A 23183-nucleotide genomic window follows, 5' to 3' on the forward strand; every position below is an offset into this window, starting at 1 on the left:
AGGGCAGGGGTTCTTGTCTAGATCCTGTGATACATCCACCATGAAGAAGCACACCAGGCACTATACCTCAGTCATGTCACATTGGAAGAAAGACAGGCTTTGTCTGTTCCAGCCTTTTCCAACCAAAGCAGGCAAAAGCCTGTACACTCCCTGATGTTTATCTTACATCCAAATAAGTAATGGTAAGTCGTGCTCTATAGTAAACTAGACCTTTCACCCCAATAACTTGAAATTTTCAGTTAGTGATGTACCACTATTGGACATCCATGGGGTTGCCCAGATGTGACACATCGGCCATTGCTGTACCCAATGTACGTTCAGTGTACCTAGGAAGGTATAAATTACCTAGCTACAAGTGAATCCTGAATCCTCCTGGAGTATCCCGATTATATAGAACAAATAAATATAGTTATGATTACGTACAATGGATAACGCCCTCTTACTTAAAGGAAACATCCTGGAAGACCTAAGCATTTATCAGATTATACTGAGTAGAAGAGATGGAATACTGTGAAATTCATCTTATATACCAAATTGTGACTCATTCTTTATCCAAATCTTAACTGGGGACCATTTATATGAATGGCTTCAGCGTAAAAAGCTTAACCTTGATCTCAAAAATTTAATATGAAGGTTAAAATACACCAACAACATAAATGAAGTAAAGATTATGTGTTTTGTTTCACAAACGCAAATAAAACATTGTTAAAACAACACTTCAGTTGAGGATTTTATTAACAACATTAACACTGCTGTTTGTGCAACTAACAACTTTTCAGATCTCAAACCTCAAAAACAACCGCTGTTAGATTTTATATGTGAAATATAGACTTAGACAAAGTACACCTTGTGAACACGAAAACTACTGCCATTTCCAACTGATTCTTGGTATCGAATAGTAATAAATGAGCCTTGAATATAAACTAACTAAGCCAGCTTGATTCAGTTTAAATTTTAATGTGATGAAATCTGCAAAACTGTACATAAAAAATTACATAAATGTACAAAGATGAAAAGTTTAGTAAAATTTAAAAAATATTCAATGTAATAAAAAGAAATAAATAATGTTTTTTTTTCAACATATCTTACTAAAACAATTTTGAGGAACCACTCAGTAATATGTCATTACTAAAAAAGAGATGTTGAAAGTTACAGTTAATTATTTTACTTTTAAAATTATAGATGCAAAGTTTTTCTTTATACGCACTTGATGGATGAAAGATTTCTTACCACTTTCCTATTTCATCTGTTGGAACAAAGAATTCATTCGTTTATCCACATCGTACAAGTATCTACCACCCTCTAAGGACTTGGTAAATCTAAATATTCTTATTTTTGCGCACTGTACCTGATACAATATGGAAAATATCAAGAAATTGTTGTGAATGTGCTGTAAACATGCTTAACAAATTTTATATACAGCAAGTGCTTAAAAGTAACTGAAAATATTTACAAAAACAGTGACAAGTTCAACAAGAGTGAATTATTACTATGTGTGATTTTATAATACATGAATAGGGCTTTAATAATTTATTATGAAATGATTTATCAACTATTTACACCTTTTTTAAGAAATGGATCATCAGGTTTAAAACTATCTAATTATGTTATCACTTTCTAATTGTTTATTAGTGATGTTTGGTTACAAAACTTGTTAACATTCTATTCTCTATAACAAAGAATAATTTTAAAAAGTTAAATGGCACGAAGAACGAAATACTCTTGCCTATTCAGTGAAAATTTACATAAACACTTAATGAATGATATTAATTCATTGTTTTGTGATTGATTTTTTGTTGTTTGCGTATTATTTTGATATTGATGCAAACTTGATATAACAAAGTACAGTATTCCATGTAGATACTTAACTCTTTTTCTTACAGAACAAAATTTTCCAAATCAAATTTCCCAGCCGTTTTCCAATTCGCTTTGTATCAGCCCTAAAAGTTTCATATTTTTGTAATTGCAGTTGGATAAACAATATTTATTTTAATTAAAAAACACAAAATGCGGAATAAATGAAATAGCTTTTTCAGCATATTTCAGAACTAATTTTTGTCTGTCCTTTGATCTTTAGTTATCAAATAGTTTTAATAATCTGTTTCATGTATAGCACCATTTAAAAGGCATATCTGGCCAAATACCGAACTACTGCTTTCCAACCAAGCCTATTTATTTTGTGAATCTCCTTGGTGTATAGCGTACTGTTGAAGCTCCAAAAGTGAGATGTGACAGTCTAAAAGTACATCTTTTCTCGTTTCAGTGCACAACAGTGATGATGGTGAGTGAATGACTGACTGAGTGAGTGAGTGAGTGAGTGAGCAGGTGAGTGATTGGAGGAGCGAGGGACGACACTGCTAAATGACGTCAATTACATGTTGGTGGTAGGAGGGGGCTGGTTGCCCCAAAGAGTCCGGTTTGTCAGCAGATAGTCAGAGGAAAGAACGTACGGGGACCTGGGGGTGCAAGGCAGGGTGCACCAGCGCGTGTTGCAGTGCTGCGCCGGGCAGATCGGCAGCGGCGGCGTATGCCAGCGGGTGAGGCCAGAGGTCAGGCGCACCGGTGAAGTATGGGGTGCCCAAATCTGGAACAGTTGTACACATTTTAATCTATTTGAAATGATGAGACAAAGAGATACCAATTAAATTTACTAATGTAACAAAATCTTAACTCTTTACTCCAAGTCATAGAACCAGTGACAATTATTTACCACTCAAAAATTGATTTTTATAACTTGTTGTACAAGAAGGGTTCTGAGTTGGTCCCCTAGATCGAATGGCCAGTGTAAGGAGGGGTGGATTTAGCAAGAAGTTTGGGAAGGGGTCGTAACTGAGGGTTATTGTGCCCTATGGAATGGCAAGTCTGGGGAGCCTTACCTGCAAAATTTAAAAACACATATAATTGAAGCTCTTTGGAGTCTAAAATTTACTTGAACACAGAAAAAATCTACTAAGATAAATATTTAGGGAGGAATCAATACTCACTGTGACACCTCCTTAAATCTGCCTATGAGTGAGAGTACTCATATACTTGCTTGTCTGCTGTTGTTCATCCACTATTGTAACAACTATACAATGTCTAATTAGAACAATTTTGGCACTTTTTGGCAATCAACAATGATCATATAAGTGATCAAAGCATCCTATATCCTTCTTTCCTCTTCTGCCCATCCAAGATGGTTGAAATGCAACTGGACAGGATAATCTAAGTAGATAGACCAAGGCCAATCATAATTGCCATACTATTTGAGATAAATGTCCTTAATCATACTTATCAAATAAAAATTGTTAAATAAGATATATCTCACTAATCTTAAAATAGTCCTACTTAATTTGTTTCAGCTTGATCTCACCTAAATTGACTAAAATTAGTCCTTAATTTTCTAAAAAAATCATGTTACATATCCTTAATCCTGAATGAACCGGCTACCACGGGATCAGAGTTTTGAGGGCATTAAGCTATAAGACCAGAGTTACGCACATCTGCAATTATTACGTGTTATAAAAATAAAGCTCTCAGAATTTTTATCTGCTCTCTTCTTCAGGTGTAAACTCTAAAACATAAGCAGGCATGAAAAGGAACAAACAACAACAAACTGAAATCAAACAAGACAAAAATGTAGTGTTAGCTGTGCCTTAACCCCAATAATGAGGAAACCGAAAATGGCATTTTTAAAAATTGATTTTCTCTTGAGTTCAATGTGATATGTTTGACTGAACTGTTTCTTTTGGTAAAATTTTTGTTTCATTTTAGTGTTACTTGCATACTTAATGTTGAGTTTGATACTGAAAAAGAAAGCTGATGGCAGTTTCAAGAACATAGTATTTTAGTTTCTATTGCAACAGAAAGTATTGCCCATAAACCTGTTATATTTTCATCCATAACCCCAATCATCTGTCATTAATAATGCACCAGAAATGAAGAACTGAGCTTGAGACAGTAGATTGTCCAGGCTTGTGGTTGAATCAAAGCACATAGTATTACATCTGCTAGCATATTCCACTGTAATTCTTTTGTATTACCCAGACTCTTATTTTCACAAAATATTCAGAAGAAGGAGACAGAGGGTAATTTCTTACTCAGCAAAGGTTTTGAGTTTGGAAAAGAAGATGAATATGGAGAAGCCCTTATATCTTGAGCAGATAACAGAGAGTTTTTTAAAAACCTAACAGGACTTCTCTTTTACAGCATTTACAAACAATTGGTATTTGGTAAAGTAATGTCAGAAAGGTTGAATCACTGGATGTGTCATTTTACAATGGCTGAGGCTGCTAAAAAATGTGGCAGTGGACTTTTTTCATGCTAAAATGTCTTATGGTGGATTAGACGCTTCTGGCTTTCACCATCAATGGTTTGATGCTTGGTAGATTAAAAAGTTTGTTAATCATCATCGTTGACTAATCATTGCAGCATTGCAGCTTGATAGATGAAGGGATCACTCCAGTAGTTTTCCATTCTAAGTAGGCTGAGAGCTTGTACTAAACTGTCACCAAGTGTGAAGGAATTGGCAAAATGCAATTAATTAGAGCTGGTGTTGATGCCAACTTTAAAGACATCAATAGAAATGAGGAGATAGGCTTACTAACAAAAAAGCAATAATTTTCCATTTGAACATCAATGTTATAGCTTACCTCTCCTACTATTTAACACTCTCTTTTTGAAAATAAGGGGGAACCATCATTGTGGCACAAGATATTCAGAACAGTTTTTGAATTTTTAAGGAAAAATTACAATGGTTTTGACTCACAATTTACACCAAAAAATATCCTAGAGCCTATGGTTGAGAAGCCAAGAAGACTAAACTTTAGAATTTGCACTGAATAGGAAAATGTAAGTGGACCATTGCTGGTTAGACTGTCAAATAAGTTAGAGCATTAGAAAGAGTAAACTGGAAAAAAAGCAGGTCTCAGAAAACTAGTAGATTTGTTATATGCAACAAATGAATGGGCACTTTTAGTTAGCAGAGCACTAAAAGATCTCAGATTGCATTGCTATGGGCTACAAGACATACCCTACTCAGGAAAAAATCTCAGTTGACCTCAGATACTACAAAGGGCAGCCATACTCATTCTACGCATAATGTCTTTCTTATTCATCAGGAAATTGGTGTCCTTAACAAATAAGATAAAAATTAAATGAAATATGGGAAATTATTGCACACATTTAAATTTTTCCACAAACAACTGAGGAGAATCTGGATTATGAAAATCTGAATTTTCATTTGGTGATGAAATAAATATATAATTAAAATGCTTGACTCAATTTATCCTTTTTTGACATAATATACACTAAATAGTCATACTATTTTATTCTTAAATAGCACAGATGTTGTTTTACCAGTCTGAGTTGTCTTGCTATACAGAGAGTCTGGCATTGGTCTCCAGCAAGTTATAAATGAACTAAATTCTAGAAATATTATGATTTTATATGAAGTTTCTATTATGTATACGGTTTAGACTATTAAATTTCAACAAATGTAGGCCTGCACTTCTTATCTGGGAAATTCTATTATAGAATTATATGTGAATAAAACGTTTTCTTTAGACAACATACAAAAATATTTGAAGCTTCTTAAAAATGACTGAAAGCTATCTCTAGATAAAATAGATAACATTTCAGTCTTAGGTAGATAATCTTCTACATGATACGAATATTTAAGTAAATAATTTCAAGACTCTGATGAAGATTTTAATCACGTAGTAACAGGATACTGTGACAAGTGATGTGAAAGTTTGCTAGCGAGGTAAGGTAGACAGCCAAATGTTCTCAATCAAGTAAGTGAGTTAACGAAGAGATGCTGATGGCACTGAAATTGGTTGGCACATATCCCCCCCCCCTATTCCCCACATCATCTACATGTCAGAATCTCAATTATCATTATTACTCCATTAAGGCCTGATGGAATTAAGAGGCAACGTTAATTTGTCAGAATGCAATTAAATACTTAAATCCTAATACACATTGCTAGATACTTGTAAAAAATTGTCCTAGTGCCTAACTAGTCACATTGTCTAATGCTAATATAAGAAAGAAAAGAATATTTGTTGGATTTTTTAAATTTTTGAGACAGGGTTATTGTAAAATTGATAGGGCACCTGCTAGACCACTCATAGAACTCAAGAGGTTTCATTGGAATACCGTCTACAATGAGACTCAATGGCTATATGTAGAAGCTACCATTAGCGGGACATATTGTATCACTAGCGAATTCTGTAGACTAGTCTTAGTTAACAACCTCAGTGAGACGTCTTGATTTGGATTGTCTTTGAGCTAGTTTACGATAAAAACATTGGAACTTTAACATCATTGATGGCTTATTCAAGGCAGGTGAGAAAAGAGCATGTTCACAACATAAATAAAAGTAGGTTATGCACTGTTACCCGATTACTGTACACAAGTTTATGAGAAACTGTTAGAAACTTAATATTTGAAATTGGGAAATGCCATATTTGCTAGCTATATTTTCATATAACTCCCACAACATTCCCAACAACCAAAATTTTGACAACTTTTTTACCATCAAAGCCCTGTTTTATCAGTATCTCCTCTAAGCTAACGGCACCCAACTCAGAAGAATAGAACACCTATTCAGAGGATCACCAAATCCTGTGACCCACAAAAATATAAAACCTCAGCAACGTACCACTCCAGTTTTAAGTTTACAACAGTTGACTTCAACTACAAATGTGATTGTATGGTACAACCTTGTGTTGTCTTTTCTCTAACCTACTCAAAGTCAATAATAGTGGCTAAATACCAAGGTTTATTGTTATTACTGTACTACATTTAAGTGAGCCTTTTTGGTTCCCTTTCAATTTGCCATAACCTTCCTTGCCAAGTGACGCCATAAAACTTTTTTGGGCTCCATACTGTCTAAGGCCAGATTTGTCTAAACATCTGCACCACTGGTGTGGGAGATTGTAAATAAGTTGCAGCTGAGTAAGATTAGACAGGTAGTCACTGAAGGCAGCATAGTCTGATACTAATGGCTGAGCTGGGACAAACAAAGGCACTTTATCAGTTGGCCTCTGTTATAGAACAAGTAAATAACAATCTGGATGTGCTCTCTCAGATTATCCACATGTCACCTTCAAACACCTCTGTACCTTTTTTCCTGTTTTTATTTGTAGGTTTTGACTTTTGGTAGATATCGTAAGATGACTGCTAATGCTGCAGATTTTGAATATGATACAATAGTGTTCCAGTATTTTTTCCAGTATATGTAGCAATAGGTGAAGGGAGCAATGTTTTGGATTGTAAATAATTCAAATATATTAAATTAGTAAAATGTTTACCATATGAATTGTTTGTAGGTTACTGGCACTTAATGATGTTTTTTTTTTCTTATTCATCACTTAATTTTCTCTTAATAAAGATGCGTTTTGTTGTTGGAATTATGAAAGAATACAATCATAAATTCTAATTCTCTTTTAATCGAAGGTGCAAGTTATTGTACAAATGGATGGGCAAACAACACATGATTTTAAAGGACCTGTCAGGTGTCGTAATAATACACATGTTGTTATAAGAAACAAATAACTTTCAAAAATATTGAAGTTACAAAGTTGTATTTTATATGTTTGATTTTTTGTAAACATTTCCTTTTACTTCAGTATTTTGTTTTGTGCTACAGGTACACAATGATTAACCATGTTAATTCATACATAATAATATAAATATTTACTTTTGTAATAGAAAAAAATATTAAAATTAGAGGACTGAAATCGAGCTATAGCTATACATTACTGTACTTGTAATGTATTGACCTAAACTTCATAAAATAGTTATTAAAAAGAAATACAATGTTATGTCCACTGAAATAAAGAAGTTTCTTGTTTATCACTACACTTATATTTCGGTCACAATTGATGAGTATATCAGTAAAATATTAGCCTACTTAACAACTATAAGTAGAATTAAATTTAACTTTAAACAATTAATTTTACTTATTTTAAATAATCTATAAGATAGTTACTATTGTATACAACAAACCTAAACGGTACTTAAAAGTAATATATATTGGAAAAATAATAAAGATTCAATTTACAAAATCTATAATTGCTGAGAATAATCATGAAACACTCCAAAGAAGCCCCCAAATCCAGCAAATCATTGAGAAGAGAAGAATTATTATTATAGAATAAACAAAATAGCTTAATTTACAAAAGTAAAAGCTAGGTAGGGTTACCTAAAAGCTATTAGAGGGTGTGCAAGGTATGTGGAGTGCACGGAAGCCTATGGCATACATAGAACAGACAATCGGTTATAATTTGATTTCATTTTGAGTATTACGACTATATTGAGAGAACTAAACAGTCCCAAATGTGAACTACATATGATAAAAAGTATATTTTAAAATAATAACACATTTTCCTTAGTACACTCAAAAATGTGAAATTCAGCATAACATTAAATTCTAAGTTATGTAAATTTTGTATAGCGTTAATCCCCATTTAGTTGTACCCATTCACAAAAAGGTACAGAACACTGATTTCGGCCATGAGTGTACTGTTTTTATAACACAGTATTAATTATAACAGTGATTCGATATTTCAGATACGGTATTAATTTGCTTGAACTGATTGTCTTTGCTACTGCCTGCGGAGGGAGTGCAGAAGCTTATGCGAGGTGGGCGGTACTTACGTCCTGTGAGAGGGTGCATCAAAGTTGGGTGCGTGGTGGTGAGGCTAGCGACGGGCTGTTTGGGCTTGCTAACCTTGGTGTTGCTTTTGGCAAACTCGAGTCGAATCGTCTGGGGCATATCGGGATCAAACCGGACACCCTGCTGTAATCAACAGGCCCACGCCATGATCAAACTAATCAAAAATCTCAGGTGCGCAACAAAACATATGACAAGTAGCGTAGGCCGGTGGGCTACTGGTAAACAGACAACTTCGTGGTACTTTGGGGGATAGTGATAAAAAACTGTGATTGAGACAGATCAGTATTTACTATTGCATTTATGGAAAGAGAACTTTGAGTAGTCCATAGTTAAGGATCCAAGTCAGATCAGGCTCATGCTCATAGGACACAGTGCGATGCACGCTAGTGCGGTCGTATCTACTAGAACACAAGTACTAGAACATTCTCCTCGGCACCTTTCGGCGCCCCGAAGTACCACGAAGATGAGGTACTCTTCCTAGAAGTGCAAAAAATCAAAAATCCAAAAATCGTCCAACTGTTATTATTGGTTACCATGAGGAATCAGAGTAGTTGGAGGGTTAGAGTATAGTCAAGAGCGAGAGACAGACAGGGGTGGCACTACAATAGAGTAAAGTAACAGTAGCCTAACAAGCGTGAGGCGAGCTCTCCGTGCTGACAGCTAGTACAGAGCGAATCTCTTCGTAGCCAACCTTCGCCACCATCATCTCCGTCCTTTACTCCACTACTGTTCAACAACTTATCATCCTACTTCCACTGTACACTATAAACAATACTCTCTTACATTAACGAGCACAGTGTTCCATACTGTAGTAGTGATTAAGATCAAATGTATTGTAACTATGTTGTTGAAACAAGTTCGTCTAACCTTGAAGCGTCAAGATCACAGCTTTCATATGATGATCTCAAAGCAATGGATTTTGTTATGATACATGATCTCTCGTGTTGTTATAAAAGGTAATTGCTTAACTAAAAATGGGTTCCTCTAATAATGATTTGTACAGATCAATTTAATAACTGAATGTGATGTAATGACAGATTTACTGAATATAGTAAATGCACAATGTACTCGACGTGCATACAATTGATCATGACAACTCAATGGAACAATGTGTAAACAGAGAAATATTTTTGTCTCGTGTTATTTAAAATTTTAACCATTTCAAACGATGAAACGACCACTGATAATTTAAATTTAAGGTAACAAATTCATTTAATACTACTGTACACAATGGCTTACAAAAGAAACCTATATTTATCTTATAATAATTTTTACATGATACCTTACTATTTATGAATTCTACATTACACATATTTCAATAACAGATACAGCATTTTATTAATTAATATGTTCAGATTTCATAATTAAACTTACACAACTGTTTTAAACAGTTAAAAACCTTATGTGCTTCACAAAAAATGTTTGTAACTTTAATGGCAATAAATTTATTTACAGAATGGAAACTTTAGTTTTGTGATCAAATGTACCTGCAGATATATTTTATTACATTTTGATTTCAGTAATAAATAAATAGCTTGTCTAGTGGGTATTATATATAAACATAAAACAGTTTTAGCCCAATAACTTACCAAAAAGGACGGACCACAAAACATACAGTATTCAAAGTAAAATGGAGTATAAATGTACAAATAAACACCAGTTATGACTTGTTCTGTTAGTTGGGAGGTTTGTATGTCAAGTTTGCATCCGAAGATAGAAGATTAATTTCTAGTTTATAGCAGGTACTTCTTTCATTTACTACAATAAATCTTCTGAGCCAAATCCGACATGATAGAACAATTAGGTTTCAGGCAAACTTGTCAGTTTCAGGCAAATTTATCAGTTTCAGGCATATTTTATGGTCAAAATTTGTATACTACAGATTCTAGGTGACCCTCTATGTGTACGTTGCGTGCCAGTGCTACACACGTGTTTGGATATGAAGCATTGAAAGATTTCTACGGCAAATAGGGATGACTACTACCAAGATATTAAAAACTTTCCTTAATGTATTGTTGACGAAATATTTATGTCTTCCAAAATTAAAAATCCCTCATAAAGCGGATCAGAAGAACCTAATAATTTTCAATAATTATTTATAACAGAAACACTTACATCAACGATAGAATTAATTGTATTTAAAACCATATTTTTCGTACAATGAGTTTGCCAGTTATAATAAAATATTAAAAGGCTTATGTTTTATATAACGCTACTATTTTCGTTCAATTTTTATTTGGAACGATAAAAAACTTATTGCGTACAGCTTGAAATATTGTAACAATGAGGAATTTTGCAGGAGGCCGTTATAAATAATGCAACATTCATAAAAGAAACAAATGTATAACTGTTGAGTGAGACTGTAAAATTGTGTAGTTTACAAAGTTTCTGATTAAGTACAGGAGATTCTACTCGTTATATTGTATAAAAATAAAAACATGATAGAAAAATCACCCACCTGAAGATCTTGTTTAGCTGCTTCTGCCCCTGCCCTGGTGTTGAACGTGACAAAACCGACTGGCTGGAATAATTAAACTCTGATTATTAAAGATGAAACCATAAAAATACCAGTAACATATGAGCTAACGTACTGTTTCACACTGGTACATCTATGAAAACCGGTAACCAAGAGAAATCTATGATTTGTACTATCAGGTAATATAGTATTTTTAAGAATTACAAATGATTTGTTCAAAAATATTAAATATGATTGAGTTAAAAAATTGTCACAGCATCGGATTTAAAAGAACATTTATAAACATATTGAGTTTTGTAAGCACCATATTATACTTTGAAAGTTACACGATAAGCAAAAATTGAAGTTTTATTACTTTGAAAACAGTTTATTTCACTTGTGTGATTGTATTTGTATATTTAAGGATTGCATTGTAATATAGTTTTCCATGATAAAAATAAATACGAAAATACTTACAGACGCTGTTTTTCCATTCTTGCTTGTCACTTTCAGTAACGAGCCCTCATACCCCTGGAAAAATAAATTACATTTTATCAATTATTAAAATTTTAATTATACAAATTAATATATTTAAGTAAACATGCCAAAACAATAATAAAACTTAGTAATGCAAAATTCAAATGTAATCTTGCAGTTGACGATACAAAGCGCTAGTGCTTCATTAAAATTAAATTTAGAACTTCTGTGTTTAATTAGCCTAACTATACAAATGAAAGAATTTGTTGTGTTTTTGATAGTACATTATTGTTCAGAATGATCTATAGCGTAAGAATCTGTAATCAAAATCGCCGAGAACGTGTATATCCTCGGAATGAGAAGTGTCCTTAGAATATTGGTATGAAATCAGGCCTGTCTCTCCTAATGAACCTAAACACACAAACACACGCGCGCGCGCACACATAGTTTTTTACATTCCGGGACTTAGTCAATAAAAAAGTATATTAAAGATACATTAATTAGTAAAGTTCAGACAATGTGTCAACACATGTTAGGTTATTCAGTGGCCAATCTAAAAGGCGTGTAGATTTAAAAGTACGTGTAAAAGTATGCGTTTAAATGCTCTGTTTTATTTCTATTATTTTCATAGGAATCATCTTAAATATCTGATTATTGAACTAAGTTTAGATGTAATGTTAAAAAATGAGATTTAATCTTAGACTAAACAATGTAAAAAGAAAACAATCTTTGGATGAAATGACCTTTGACCCTTCATTAAGGTATCAACTTACACCACAGGCGTAACTTATAGAGTTATACAAAGCGTTCCCTGCAGAGAACAAGTTCAGCTAAAACGAATTGTCCTTTGTCATGAAGGAGAAGTTAAACTTCCAAGAATTGTCATTATGAAAATTTACGTAGCTTTGACTCCATCCACGTCTGAGGGAATGGTTAAAGTGTATTTGCTTCAATTACACTCAGTATAACAGAATATCTAAAAATACAACAGTGGCGATAGTAAAATGATCCCTTTACACAATAGACTATTTCGACATATCTACATTATAAAGAATAATAGAATGTCTAGGCTAGGATGTTTGGCTCTCAAGGGAACTGCACTTTAAAAATGATAAAAAAATGAATCTTCAAGATAATATTCATGTTGGCGTGATATATGCCATTTTTAACTACATATTGGGCCGCAGAGTGTCACTATATGAGAGAATCACTAGTCTTTTAGGGGAAAAAACATAATTGAAATTCACTGTTAATCATAAAGTTTGATATGTAAAAATTTTAAAATCGAAACATTCTATTTACATATTCATAAACTAGACATAAGTTCCGCAATTAAGTAAAATTAGAAAAACCGAATGGTTTCTATAATGGTGTGTCAATTAAATTTGATCCAAAATAATATAATAATATGTAACCATGATTGTTATTCAGAACTTTTGTCAGGATATACGTTTTCAAACAAGCTCCTTGGGTAAACTTCGGTTAATTATTCGCTAACTTCTTACTAGTTAAGGTTAAAATGGCAGATCAAGCCAGGATTTTTTTTTGTGAAGAGAGATTGGAAACGGATATTTCCACTAAATATATTTATCAATATCATCATAATTGGCAGATAATATTTATGGATATTAATGCCAATTATGGGCTATAAAAAATAATCAGAGAGTCTTAAACTTTAGACAGAAAACATAGAAACTGAGCAGATAAGAGTTTCTTCATTTCTATGCCTGATAAATAAGAATGGTTTTAGATTTGCTGTAATTATTTATGATAAATTTATAATGCTCTTGGAAAACACAAAAAATAACAGTTTTTTTATTCAAGCAGTGTAATATGATTTTCATAAAAATGTTTCGTTTCATAAAAATACAGTTGGAAGTAAACAGATCAGGCAGAAAGATATGGTTAATTAATTAAGAAATTCACTGTGTACATATTTAAATTTATACTTTAACTTAGGTAATAAAATATATTTAAAATTGAAGCAAATTAATTTCGGAGAATTTGAGGAAAAGTTGGTGTTTTAACAACATTCTTAGGGTATAAAAAGGTTGATTTAAATTCTTCATTTTATGTTTTGTTGATTGTAAGAAGAATATTAAGAAAATACATAAAAAGTAGACATTTAAATTCAGTTGATTTTGAAAGAGTGATCGGAGAAGACTTTACATTTCAATTTCTTTTGTTGAAGTTTGATTTTATTATTTGAACACGCAAGGAAAATACTTTGATTTATTTTCTGCTTAATAATTAGTTATATAAAAAGTACAATACAAATTGGGTGTTAAAAATATTAATAACATTCATTAAATAAAATTTAAAACTAACCCATATAGCTCAGTGTTGACTTATGGACACAGTGTTGACATATACCCTAGTCTGGCACTCTCACTTTAATGTAGGTGTGTTATTAAAGGTTAATTGCAAACGGTTTTATTACAATTTAATAACTTGTTTATTCAGTCAATTTAATTCCTTAACTGAAGTTTCAATATAAGGAGTTTCTGCTATCTCATGTCATCTTAATGGTACACTGCAGTAGAATAAGACAGAAATGCAACAAAAAACAAAGTAGAGCAAAAGCCAGCATTTCGGGTGAAGATGTGCTCCCTTCGATAAGAACGGGCATTTTTAGGATATAAGAAGAGCCAAATGCTCAAGTTGGAGCCAGGTACATCACTCACGGGTACTGCAGACGACATAAACTGTCTGACATATTTTAATAGAAGTTGTGGAGTGTCTAGACTGGGAAGAGTTATGGGAGCAGGTCACGTGGCAGGGTGGCACACAGTGGTACGTACTGTAACAGTGCCACCCCCTGAGGCCGTCAATATACCACGGGCTGACATGGCGTGTCTCTGTATACATTAGATAACACACTGGAGATATCTGTTTGACGAATGCTATCCGGACCCATACTCGCATATAAGGACACTGAAGAGAGCATTACACTGCCACCATAGAGAAGAAATGGACAGGAAGATATATAACACTGTTCAAATAGTATAACTGTGGAATAGCTAATTAACAGTTTATGAAACAGAGAAGTCAAAATACTAAATTGACAATAGAAATAATTTAGATCTGATTAATAACTGCAAACATAAAAGCACATGAAAAAAATATATACAGGGTGTCCTGTAACTCTCTGGAAAAAGGTATACCACTTTATTGCTCAGGTCAAGAATGTAAGAACATGGAACATCGGTCTCTGATGCTTAGTTTCCCATCTGCCTGTCTGTAGGTGGTTTTTTATTAAAAAATTAATATCTCATAATTGAGATAAACTAAATTATACTAAATTTAGCTTAAATGTTTATATTAACAAGGCCAGTTACTGAAAAATATCATTAAATTTAGTATTTTCAAATTGGCGGCCATAAGAAATTTTAAACTTTGAATATTTTTAAAACCAGCAGTTTTTCTCAAGAACTACAAGAATAACAGTTTTTAGGGAATATTTTCACAATCTTATCAAAAGTTATTTTAATTGAATAATAAATAATTGATTTAGAACAGATTTACTGTGACAAGACATGGCTCACATTGAGAGCTGCCGTTTATTCAGTTTTTGTTTTGTTGGCTATTCGCTGAGAACCTCTTCTAAAAACACATACAGACAGCCAGATGGGAAACTAAGCACCAGAGACCCATGATCGTATGGTGAAATATCTTTTTCTTGACCTGAGCAATAAAATAGTACACCTTTGTCCAGAGAGTTACGGGACACCCTATACATATAGTAAGAATGAAGTAGAATTCTTTGTTAAATAATTCTTGTAATGTTCAAAACTATCAAAAATTAAACCGTAAACAAATCCAAATAAACAAAAATTTCAATTAAAAAATAAGTAAGATCTTTATTTTTTAGTGGTTAAAAAGAAAAATTCGTCTTATTATTAATCTTAAAAATAAAAAGCTTATTTTATAGTAGTTAAATGTAAGAAAAAATCAAATTAAGCATTTATTACAAGCATATATGACTACATCATCTTGCATTGCACTAGTACTCATGTACAGTTTGTATATTTGTTTTCAGAGACACCCCCCTGTTACGATTGAGAACAGTTTATTATGTATTTTGATAACAAAGTACGTAAGTGGCTTTCTATCACATTCATGGCGAACGCGAGGCAGCTCCAAAACATGATCTTGTCTAGTACTACGAGATCGGATCTGATACCAACTTCTTAGTTTATCTATCAGATATTAAGAACACATTATTTAAAGCTGAGACTTATAACTATTCATGGACAGAAAGATAAACTAATTAATTTCATTACATTACAGTGTTTTAGTAATGTTTAGTGAATATTGATAGTTTAAACATATGTTTACAAAAATATTTCGAGCAGATAAATACTTTAAACATCAAATATCAATAGATAATGAATACAATTCATGGTAGTTTAATTTGGATTTAGGTATTGATGTGACTGTTCTAAATGTTATAAGTAAATTTTGGTTTGAATTCTTCAGGCACTTTCAAATACCTTTCAGTGAATAATAAAACTAAAAAAATGAAATGTATTAAAACATATTTTCTTTGCTTGTATAAAACAAATAATATTCGAAGGATGGCCAACAAAAGTCTCGAATCTCAACCAATAACAAAAGATTTCACGGTAAATTTTTAATTTAAAGTAACAAAACCAAATATAAAAAAATAGTTTGTAAAAAAAGGAGAGAAATTGAAAAAAATAATAAATGTAAGAAAATATAAGATTAAGTAATTATCGACACTAATTCGATTTAAGTTCCTAATTAAAATATAAAACTGTAGGAAAAGAAATTAGATTTAACGTAATAATTCAAAATTAACGTTTTGTTTTAAAAAATAACAACGAGACCACAAATCGTATAAATTAGACATTAGCATAAAAATATATTATTATTGTAATTGGCTTACCTCGTAGGCCCTGAATAACAGGTAAAGTTCCCTCGGTTTTGCATCCATAGGAAGGCCACTGACAAACAACGTTCGGACCTGCAACAGAAAAAAATATAAAGTAAAAATTCATTTGGTTCAAAAGCTATTACAAATACTGTAAATACAAAACTTATATTCAGTCAAAACATTTTTACACTCAACCCATATACAGATACATCCTTGAAATTGATTAAATGTGCAATGCTAATTGTGAATTCAACTCTCCCAAAATAAATCTGGAAACGATTTATCTACCATCTTCAGACTCTATGGTGTCACACTCCCGAATAAAAATAAAATTGTCATAGTTTAATGTGTAAATGGGGCCTAAAACTCAAGGCAAAGAGAAAAAAAACACTGATCAATTTTAAATTTAAAGATTATATATTGAGCCAATTAGATTCTTATAAAAATAATTAGAAACAGTAACGTTAAAAGAGCAGCCTAATGCCCTAGAACAAAACATGACAACTAATTTTGTGTTGGTTAGCTAAAAGTGGGATGCATATTGTAGTTTAAAACAAATATTATGTGCAAATAAACATAAATAGACAGAATATCCTAGTACGGGCATTACGTTTAAAAATATCGTTCTAAAGTAAAACACGTAACAATTTTTTTAATCAACATCTTCTTGTCAAAATCTCATATCAGGCTTTTCACATAACTCCTTATGTTTTAGGCAGTGACATATAGTCACAAACGCATAGTAAATAAAATAGTCCTCCCTAAGGGTATGAAATATAAGAAAAGAATGTAGCCTACCGTTCAAATTGTGTGGTTTGAATCAAACTAGTAACGTCTATTGAAAATACATAAAAAAATTGACTAACCATGTAAATCCTAATAAAATGAGCATACTGAGTTTTCATTTAAAGTTGCTATGACACTAGTTGGTGATATAAAAAAGGGCAGACAAATTTTATTATTACAGCACAAGTTGCGTAAAGATGTAAAACGGAGTTGAAATTATCACCCAAGTGCTGTAAAACAGGCTTTTACATAACCGTGCTCTGTTCAGTACGGTATCTGATCTAAATCCATTTTAAGGTATCAAAAAAACCAGTTAAAGCTTTTATTCCATTATCCGATTAAAACAATAATCGAGTACAATTAGGAATTTCCTAATTGACCTAATAAATACTGTCAACAATCTTTAATTCCCAAATTCCTTAATTTGGTCCTTGCTTATTCCTGATATTGGCCACCTTCATACACAGGTATGATAGATAATGAAGGTTATTACGAGACTCACAGTGTAAGACGTTTGACATGTGAGATTAATTAATCAAACTGAAAGAAATAACACTGAATGTAACAGGGTCGACACGTCTGCTTGTTATAATGTCACAAGATGGGATGAGGGTCTTTAGTTCTGTAGGTGGGGGCGAGTTTGCAAAATGTCATAGCAGTATCTCATCAGGCGCAGCAGGTTGGGGGGGGAGGCAAAGCCCTTTACTTTCTTCCCCACACCAAAAGATATTCTATTGATAAGGCAACCACAATATAGTCTTTGACAATGGATACACCGTTTAGAACCTCAAAAGATTTCCTCATCCTGATACTAAGCCCCCTTTACGCAACGGAGGAAAATCGTGGACAGAGTAGAATCGGAATAAAAAGTTGTATCTCCTTTTGGAATAATCGTGTTTCCCTCGATTCATTCCACAACAGAAAGAATGTTCTAATCACTTACCAATTTGGATTTAATTTTCCCCCCGGTTTGTTCCGCGCTAATGAATTAATGAATCCAATTTAAAGGAAGTGGCACTGGATGAGCGTGCTTCTGACTACATAAAACGACGATTTATTTCTGATTGTACAAAAGTTTCAAGTTTGATCCATGTTAAATTTATATGCTTACTATATTATTTACTAAAATATATATGTACAGACATATATATTTATTAAAAATAACAAGAACGCATGTATTCGTATGGAGGGCTAGTTCTAAATTTTAATCTGAAATATGTGCAGAATAATTTTCAGTAGTCGGAGAATATAAGGCCAACGATATTTTGTGAAAAAGCTATTAGAGTAATTAATATATTTTTTTATAGTAGTTGGAAAGGGTACGGTTAGAACCATATACTGACTTCTTAAATATCAGTTTTAGCATCATTAACAGCTGCGTTTTTACAAAATTAACATATAATATACACTTATATACACATGGAGATTCGTTATACACAATACCGATTCAAACAAATAGGATACTGTGAATGTCGAGTTTAAGCTCCATTTCACCTTCGGCACGGTGCAGCGTCTGAAATCTGACTTAGTTACAGACCTGACTCCTATAATCTGCAGTCATGTTCGTCTGGAGAAAAAACGTCGGTAATAAAGAAGCTCAAAATGAACTCTTTACATCTTTTCGACATCAGAAACGCCTAGACTACAAAACATAGTGTAATCTAGGTGAAGAGGCAATTTTTTTTATATTTTCAGACGAACATGACTCCAAATTCCATAAGTCAAGTCTGGAACTATATCAGATTCCAGTCGGTGCACTATGAGGGCGGTGAACAGGAAGTAAACTCAGCATTCACATTGAATCTGACTTTGTTACAGATCTAATTCCTGGAATCTGAAATCTACAAAGGTGTACGCGCTTTTTGCATCGTTTCGACATCAGACACCTAGACTTCAATTTTCTGGTATTAGGTTGCTTATAAAATTGCTCAGGGCATATTCATTTAAAATTTTATAATAAGGGAAAGAGCAAAGAAAATTTATTTGAAAATAGTAGATGGGCAAAAATTGGAAGGATGAAGCGGAAGATTGGTAGATATTCCAATGCAAATGGCAGACGGAGGCACAAGGTTACTTGTGCGTGCGTGTTCGTGTTGAGGCACAAGGTTACTTGTGCGTGTTCGTGTTACTCCGGTCTGTTGGCGGCCTTGTAAAGGACAAATCCATCATGCGTACATCCAGATCCATTTCAATAACAGAGAACTCGAAACGTGATTTTATGCTTCATGAAATTGGAGTTCGACCAAGTTGTGTTAATCTAAAACAGTTAACATAATCACTATACTTCTAAAACGGCTCGTTATATTGGAAGCGTTATAAAAGCACGAGATTGAAGTAAATTACAGCACATGCTTTGGCTCATGTCGTAAACTTCAAATAGGTACGTTATGGTGTGTAAAATGGCTGTGTTGTTTTATATACAAATACAAAAAGTTTAGAAATGTAACTAAACAGCATCATTGAAGATATTTTGAATTAATTTACCGATGTCCTCACTATTATCAATTTATCGTTTAAAGAAACCTTTTTTACTCTTACTTCATTTATTGCATAGATCTACATATAATAATCTTCCAGAAAGAGACAGATTCATGCCAACACTTTACTTTATAGAAACAAAATGTTATAAAAAAGAAGATACATTTGATAAAAGTACTAAAAAGCCTTTAAAATTTAGCCTATAGAAAACATGTTATATGTTTATTTTAGGCTTGACAATTTTAAAACTATTTTAAATAAGTATTTATTATAAATAAAACAATACAAAGACATATAAACATCCAAGAATTATTTTCTTTGTGGTTTAGCATGAAATAGGAGTAGTACTCCAATACTCTTTGTTTGAAGTTTGCTTTTGACAACGGGAGGATTGTGATGGAAACAAGAGTTTTTCCGGACATTTGTCATCGTTCAGTGGTACAATACAACCAGTAACACTACGTTTCGAGATGTGTAATCTGATATCTTCTTCAGGTAAATAACTAATCTAATGCATGACTCGTATATACAAAAATCATATTACTCATACACATTTTGAACATTGTTTTCACTTCTTTGGCCTCTTAAAATAATGTAACTAAAAATAATGTTTTTAAACGTTTGTAAGAATTGTATACAAAAAAACAGGCCACCCATACGCTATAAATGATTGAAAACTAAATTGGTGGATGCCTAATAATAAAACTGCTGAGGTTTTTTTTTATAAAAGTTGTTGCTTCGATTTATGGAAGAGCTAAAATGTGGGTGGTTACAAAAACAGAGGAGTCTTGAATCCAAACTAGGATAGAGTTGTATCGAAGCCTTTTACCTATTTATCAGTATCCTCCATCTTAAAGTATTCCTTATTTTCCTTTGTATTCTGCTAATAAAAATCCTCAAACATTTCCACAACCCAATGGGTGACGGGATATGCTGTAAAGTAGGTACCGTGTGAAAAGAACACGATACAAAGTCCTCAACCCAAAGTCACCCCACATCTAATTCGGTTCTAGATGTTGGTAGATTTAGCTTCGCGGCCATATTATCTATCTCTCAGGCATTATGATACAGTCTTTTGTGAAAGTACATAAAAATCATAATATTTTTGAACTTTGCCAAAATAGCGTCTTATTAAATAAATTTACCTGTGTACTGTAATATATACAATAATGTGGAATTTCCCACACCACTGTGTTTGCAGTCAAACACTCTTAGATTGACAGCCAGTTTAGTGAGTAAACAAATGTTAATGCTATTTTCAAGAGTGAAAAGTAAAAAGTAAAGAATGTCTTATTTTACCAGGCGAAGTTAGGGCTAAGAAGCCCTCTCTAACACTTAACCTGGGGACCAACGGCTTAAAGGTGACTTTCCGAACCACCACCAATGGCCGGGCAGGCGGGCCGCTTGCAAGGACAGGATCGCTCAGCAACTATAATTAAAACTACTGAAAACTATACCGCCATTTAGGTCTGGACTGAATAATTTCCTGGGGTTGCAGTTTCAGACTGACTGTAACATGATCATTCTACGTTTATGGAACATGATCTATTAACGACTACCCTTCTAATCGATCATGCTATCTCGGCAATCACACTTGAATCTATTCGTTTCGATTTTTTTCTGATTAAAGCGGTAGTCACTTCGTTTTAGAATCAAACAAAATTTAATTTGCAATGAAAATTTAAGGTTTCCATTTACAAAGATAATAAAAATAGGGGTTTATTTTATACTACTGTAATAATTAATTTTAATTATGACAGAGACTAGAAGTGATATTATATAGGTAATAGTACATCTGTTGAATCCTATGGTGTGAATTTGTCGGCGAAGGATTTCGTTTCTTGTATTAAATTAGATTTTGTTAAAAATAAAATACAATTATTTTTCAAAATATGGCAGTATTAGATAGATGGCTTTGAAATATGATTTCCACTGTGATAATGCCCGTAAAATTAACAGTTCATATTTGTGTGACAACATGCTTATTTGTTTTATTTGCCATTTTCGATATCAGGTTTGTTATGTTTAAAAATGGTAATTTCAATAAAGTACTACTAGTAATAAATAAATAACTAAACACTTAATAATCAGTCAGTAAATTAGTAGCTTTCGATACCATAATGTAGAAATTTACATAGGTGTAATATGTGCAGTGAAATGTATATTTAATTAATTCAGTACTTGAAAGTAGTTTTATGGGTTTTGTATAAATATGCAATATCAATTACTTAAACCTGACATAAAAATGACAAATATATTGAAACCCCATTTAGAGCACTAACTGTGGAGAAACGTGGCCTGGTTTGTGTATAATGATTGTAGGCAAACGTCACGGAAGCTTGACTGGACAACTGGTAGAGCTATTCCAATATAGACAATGTCGACAGAGTTATCGAATTGTCATCCAAACGGGATCAAATTTACGCCTGATTCCACTATCAATAGTACTTGATGAGTACTTCTAACCTTGTAATGATCAAGGTAGTGATTTGAAGAAAGATTCTGTTTAGGATATTAACTTTTATTCACTAGCGTTATGTTTCCACATGAGACCTTGAAAGATTATTCCACGTTCAGAAGTGAACGGAGACTGTACTGAAAACGTTTGGAAAAAGTATACACTTTGAATAAGTTTGGACATTTGGTTTCAGTCTGGAATTCATCCATGCCTATCAGCTCTTGCGCCTTGGCTTACTATCAAGTCTATTTTGTATCCTGAAGTGAGCACACTCCATAATTAAAAACCAAATACTCTGTAAGTTTAATTTAATATTTACACCCTCACGGTGATGACTCTTAGACCTGAAATTCACATAAAGCTGAAATTCCGATAAACAAATATGATCAAAAGACAATGAAAAGTCTATACCGAATTGGGATTAAATAAATAAAAGGAACTTAAATTTAAAAATCTGGAAAACACAACAGATAACAATACGATATAGAAAATGAGTGTTGTAAGGGTGAATTCTTAGACCATTTCCCAGAACACATTACCAATGAAAAAACTCTGTCCGATTTGTTCATCTCAAAATTCGTTATGGCGAACCAAATCACTATGCGGTAATCACCACCGATAGTAAACTATATTTTAAAAACATATATTTCGAATATTGATACATTTGAGTGGGGTAGTACGTTTTACAACTACTGCAAGTTGATGTAGATGATACCAAAGTAGAGCGCATTGATGTGAAGAACTGGTTAGATTAAAACGTAAACCACAAAAACCAACATTGTCTGGAAATGTCTAAAGCACACGGAAAATACCAAAGCAATTGGCGTGAGGTCTGAGTATTATTACGTTACAATTCATTTGAACCTTCCTAAATTCACTAGCTGAAAAGCATTACGAATACGTCCTATTATAAGTTGCTCATGTTATAATTTTAACTTAAGTGTAAATAAATAATATAAGCATAATTGAA

General features: G+C 32.7%; 1 protein-coding gene across 3 annotated transcripts in view; it reads right to left on the bottom strand.

The window, feature by feature from the left end:
* LOC124352903 (protein couch potato) overlaps positions 1–23183 on the bottom strand; it is a 545484-nt gene that overhangs the window by 13783 nt on the left and 508518 nt on the right. For 2 of the 3 annotated variants that reach the window (XM_046802628.1, XM_046802630.1), the window contains exons 2-6: positions 16504–16581; positions 11595–11648; positions 11121–11183; positions 8644–8785; positions 2451–2584 (exon numbers count right to left, since the gene is read on the bottom strand). In XM_046802628.1, the coding sequence (XP_046658584.1) occupies positions 2451–2584; positions 8644–8785; positions 11121–11183; positions 11595–11648; positions 16504–16581 (471 nt within the window). The remainder of the gene's footprint in view (positions 1–2450; positions 2585–8643; positions 8786–11120; positions 11184–11594; positions 11649–16503; positions 16582–23183) is intronic. The other variant, XM_046802629.1, reaches the window with a different exon arrangement.

Source organism: Homalodisca vitripennis, chromosome 1 (assembly GCF_021130785.1).
Source record: "Homalodisca vitripennis isolate AUS2020 chromosome 1, UT_GWSS_2.1, whole genome shotgun sequence".
Classification (NCBI taxonomy): Eukaryota; Metazoa; Arthropoda; class Insecta; order Hemiptera; family Cicadellidae; genus Homalodisca; species Homalodisca vitripennis.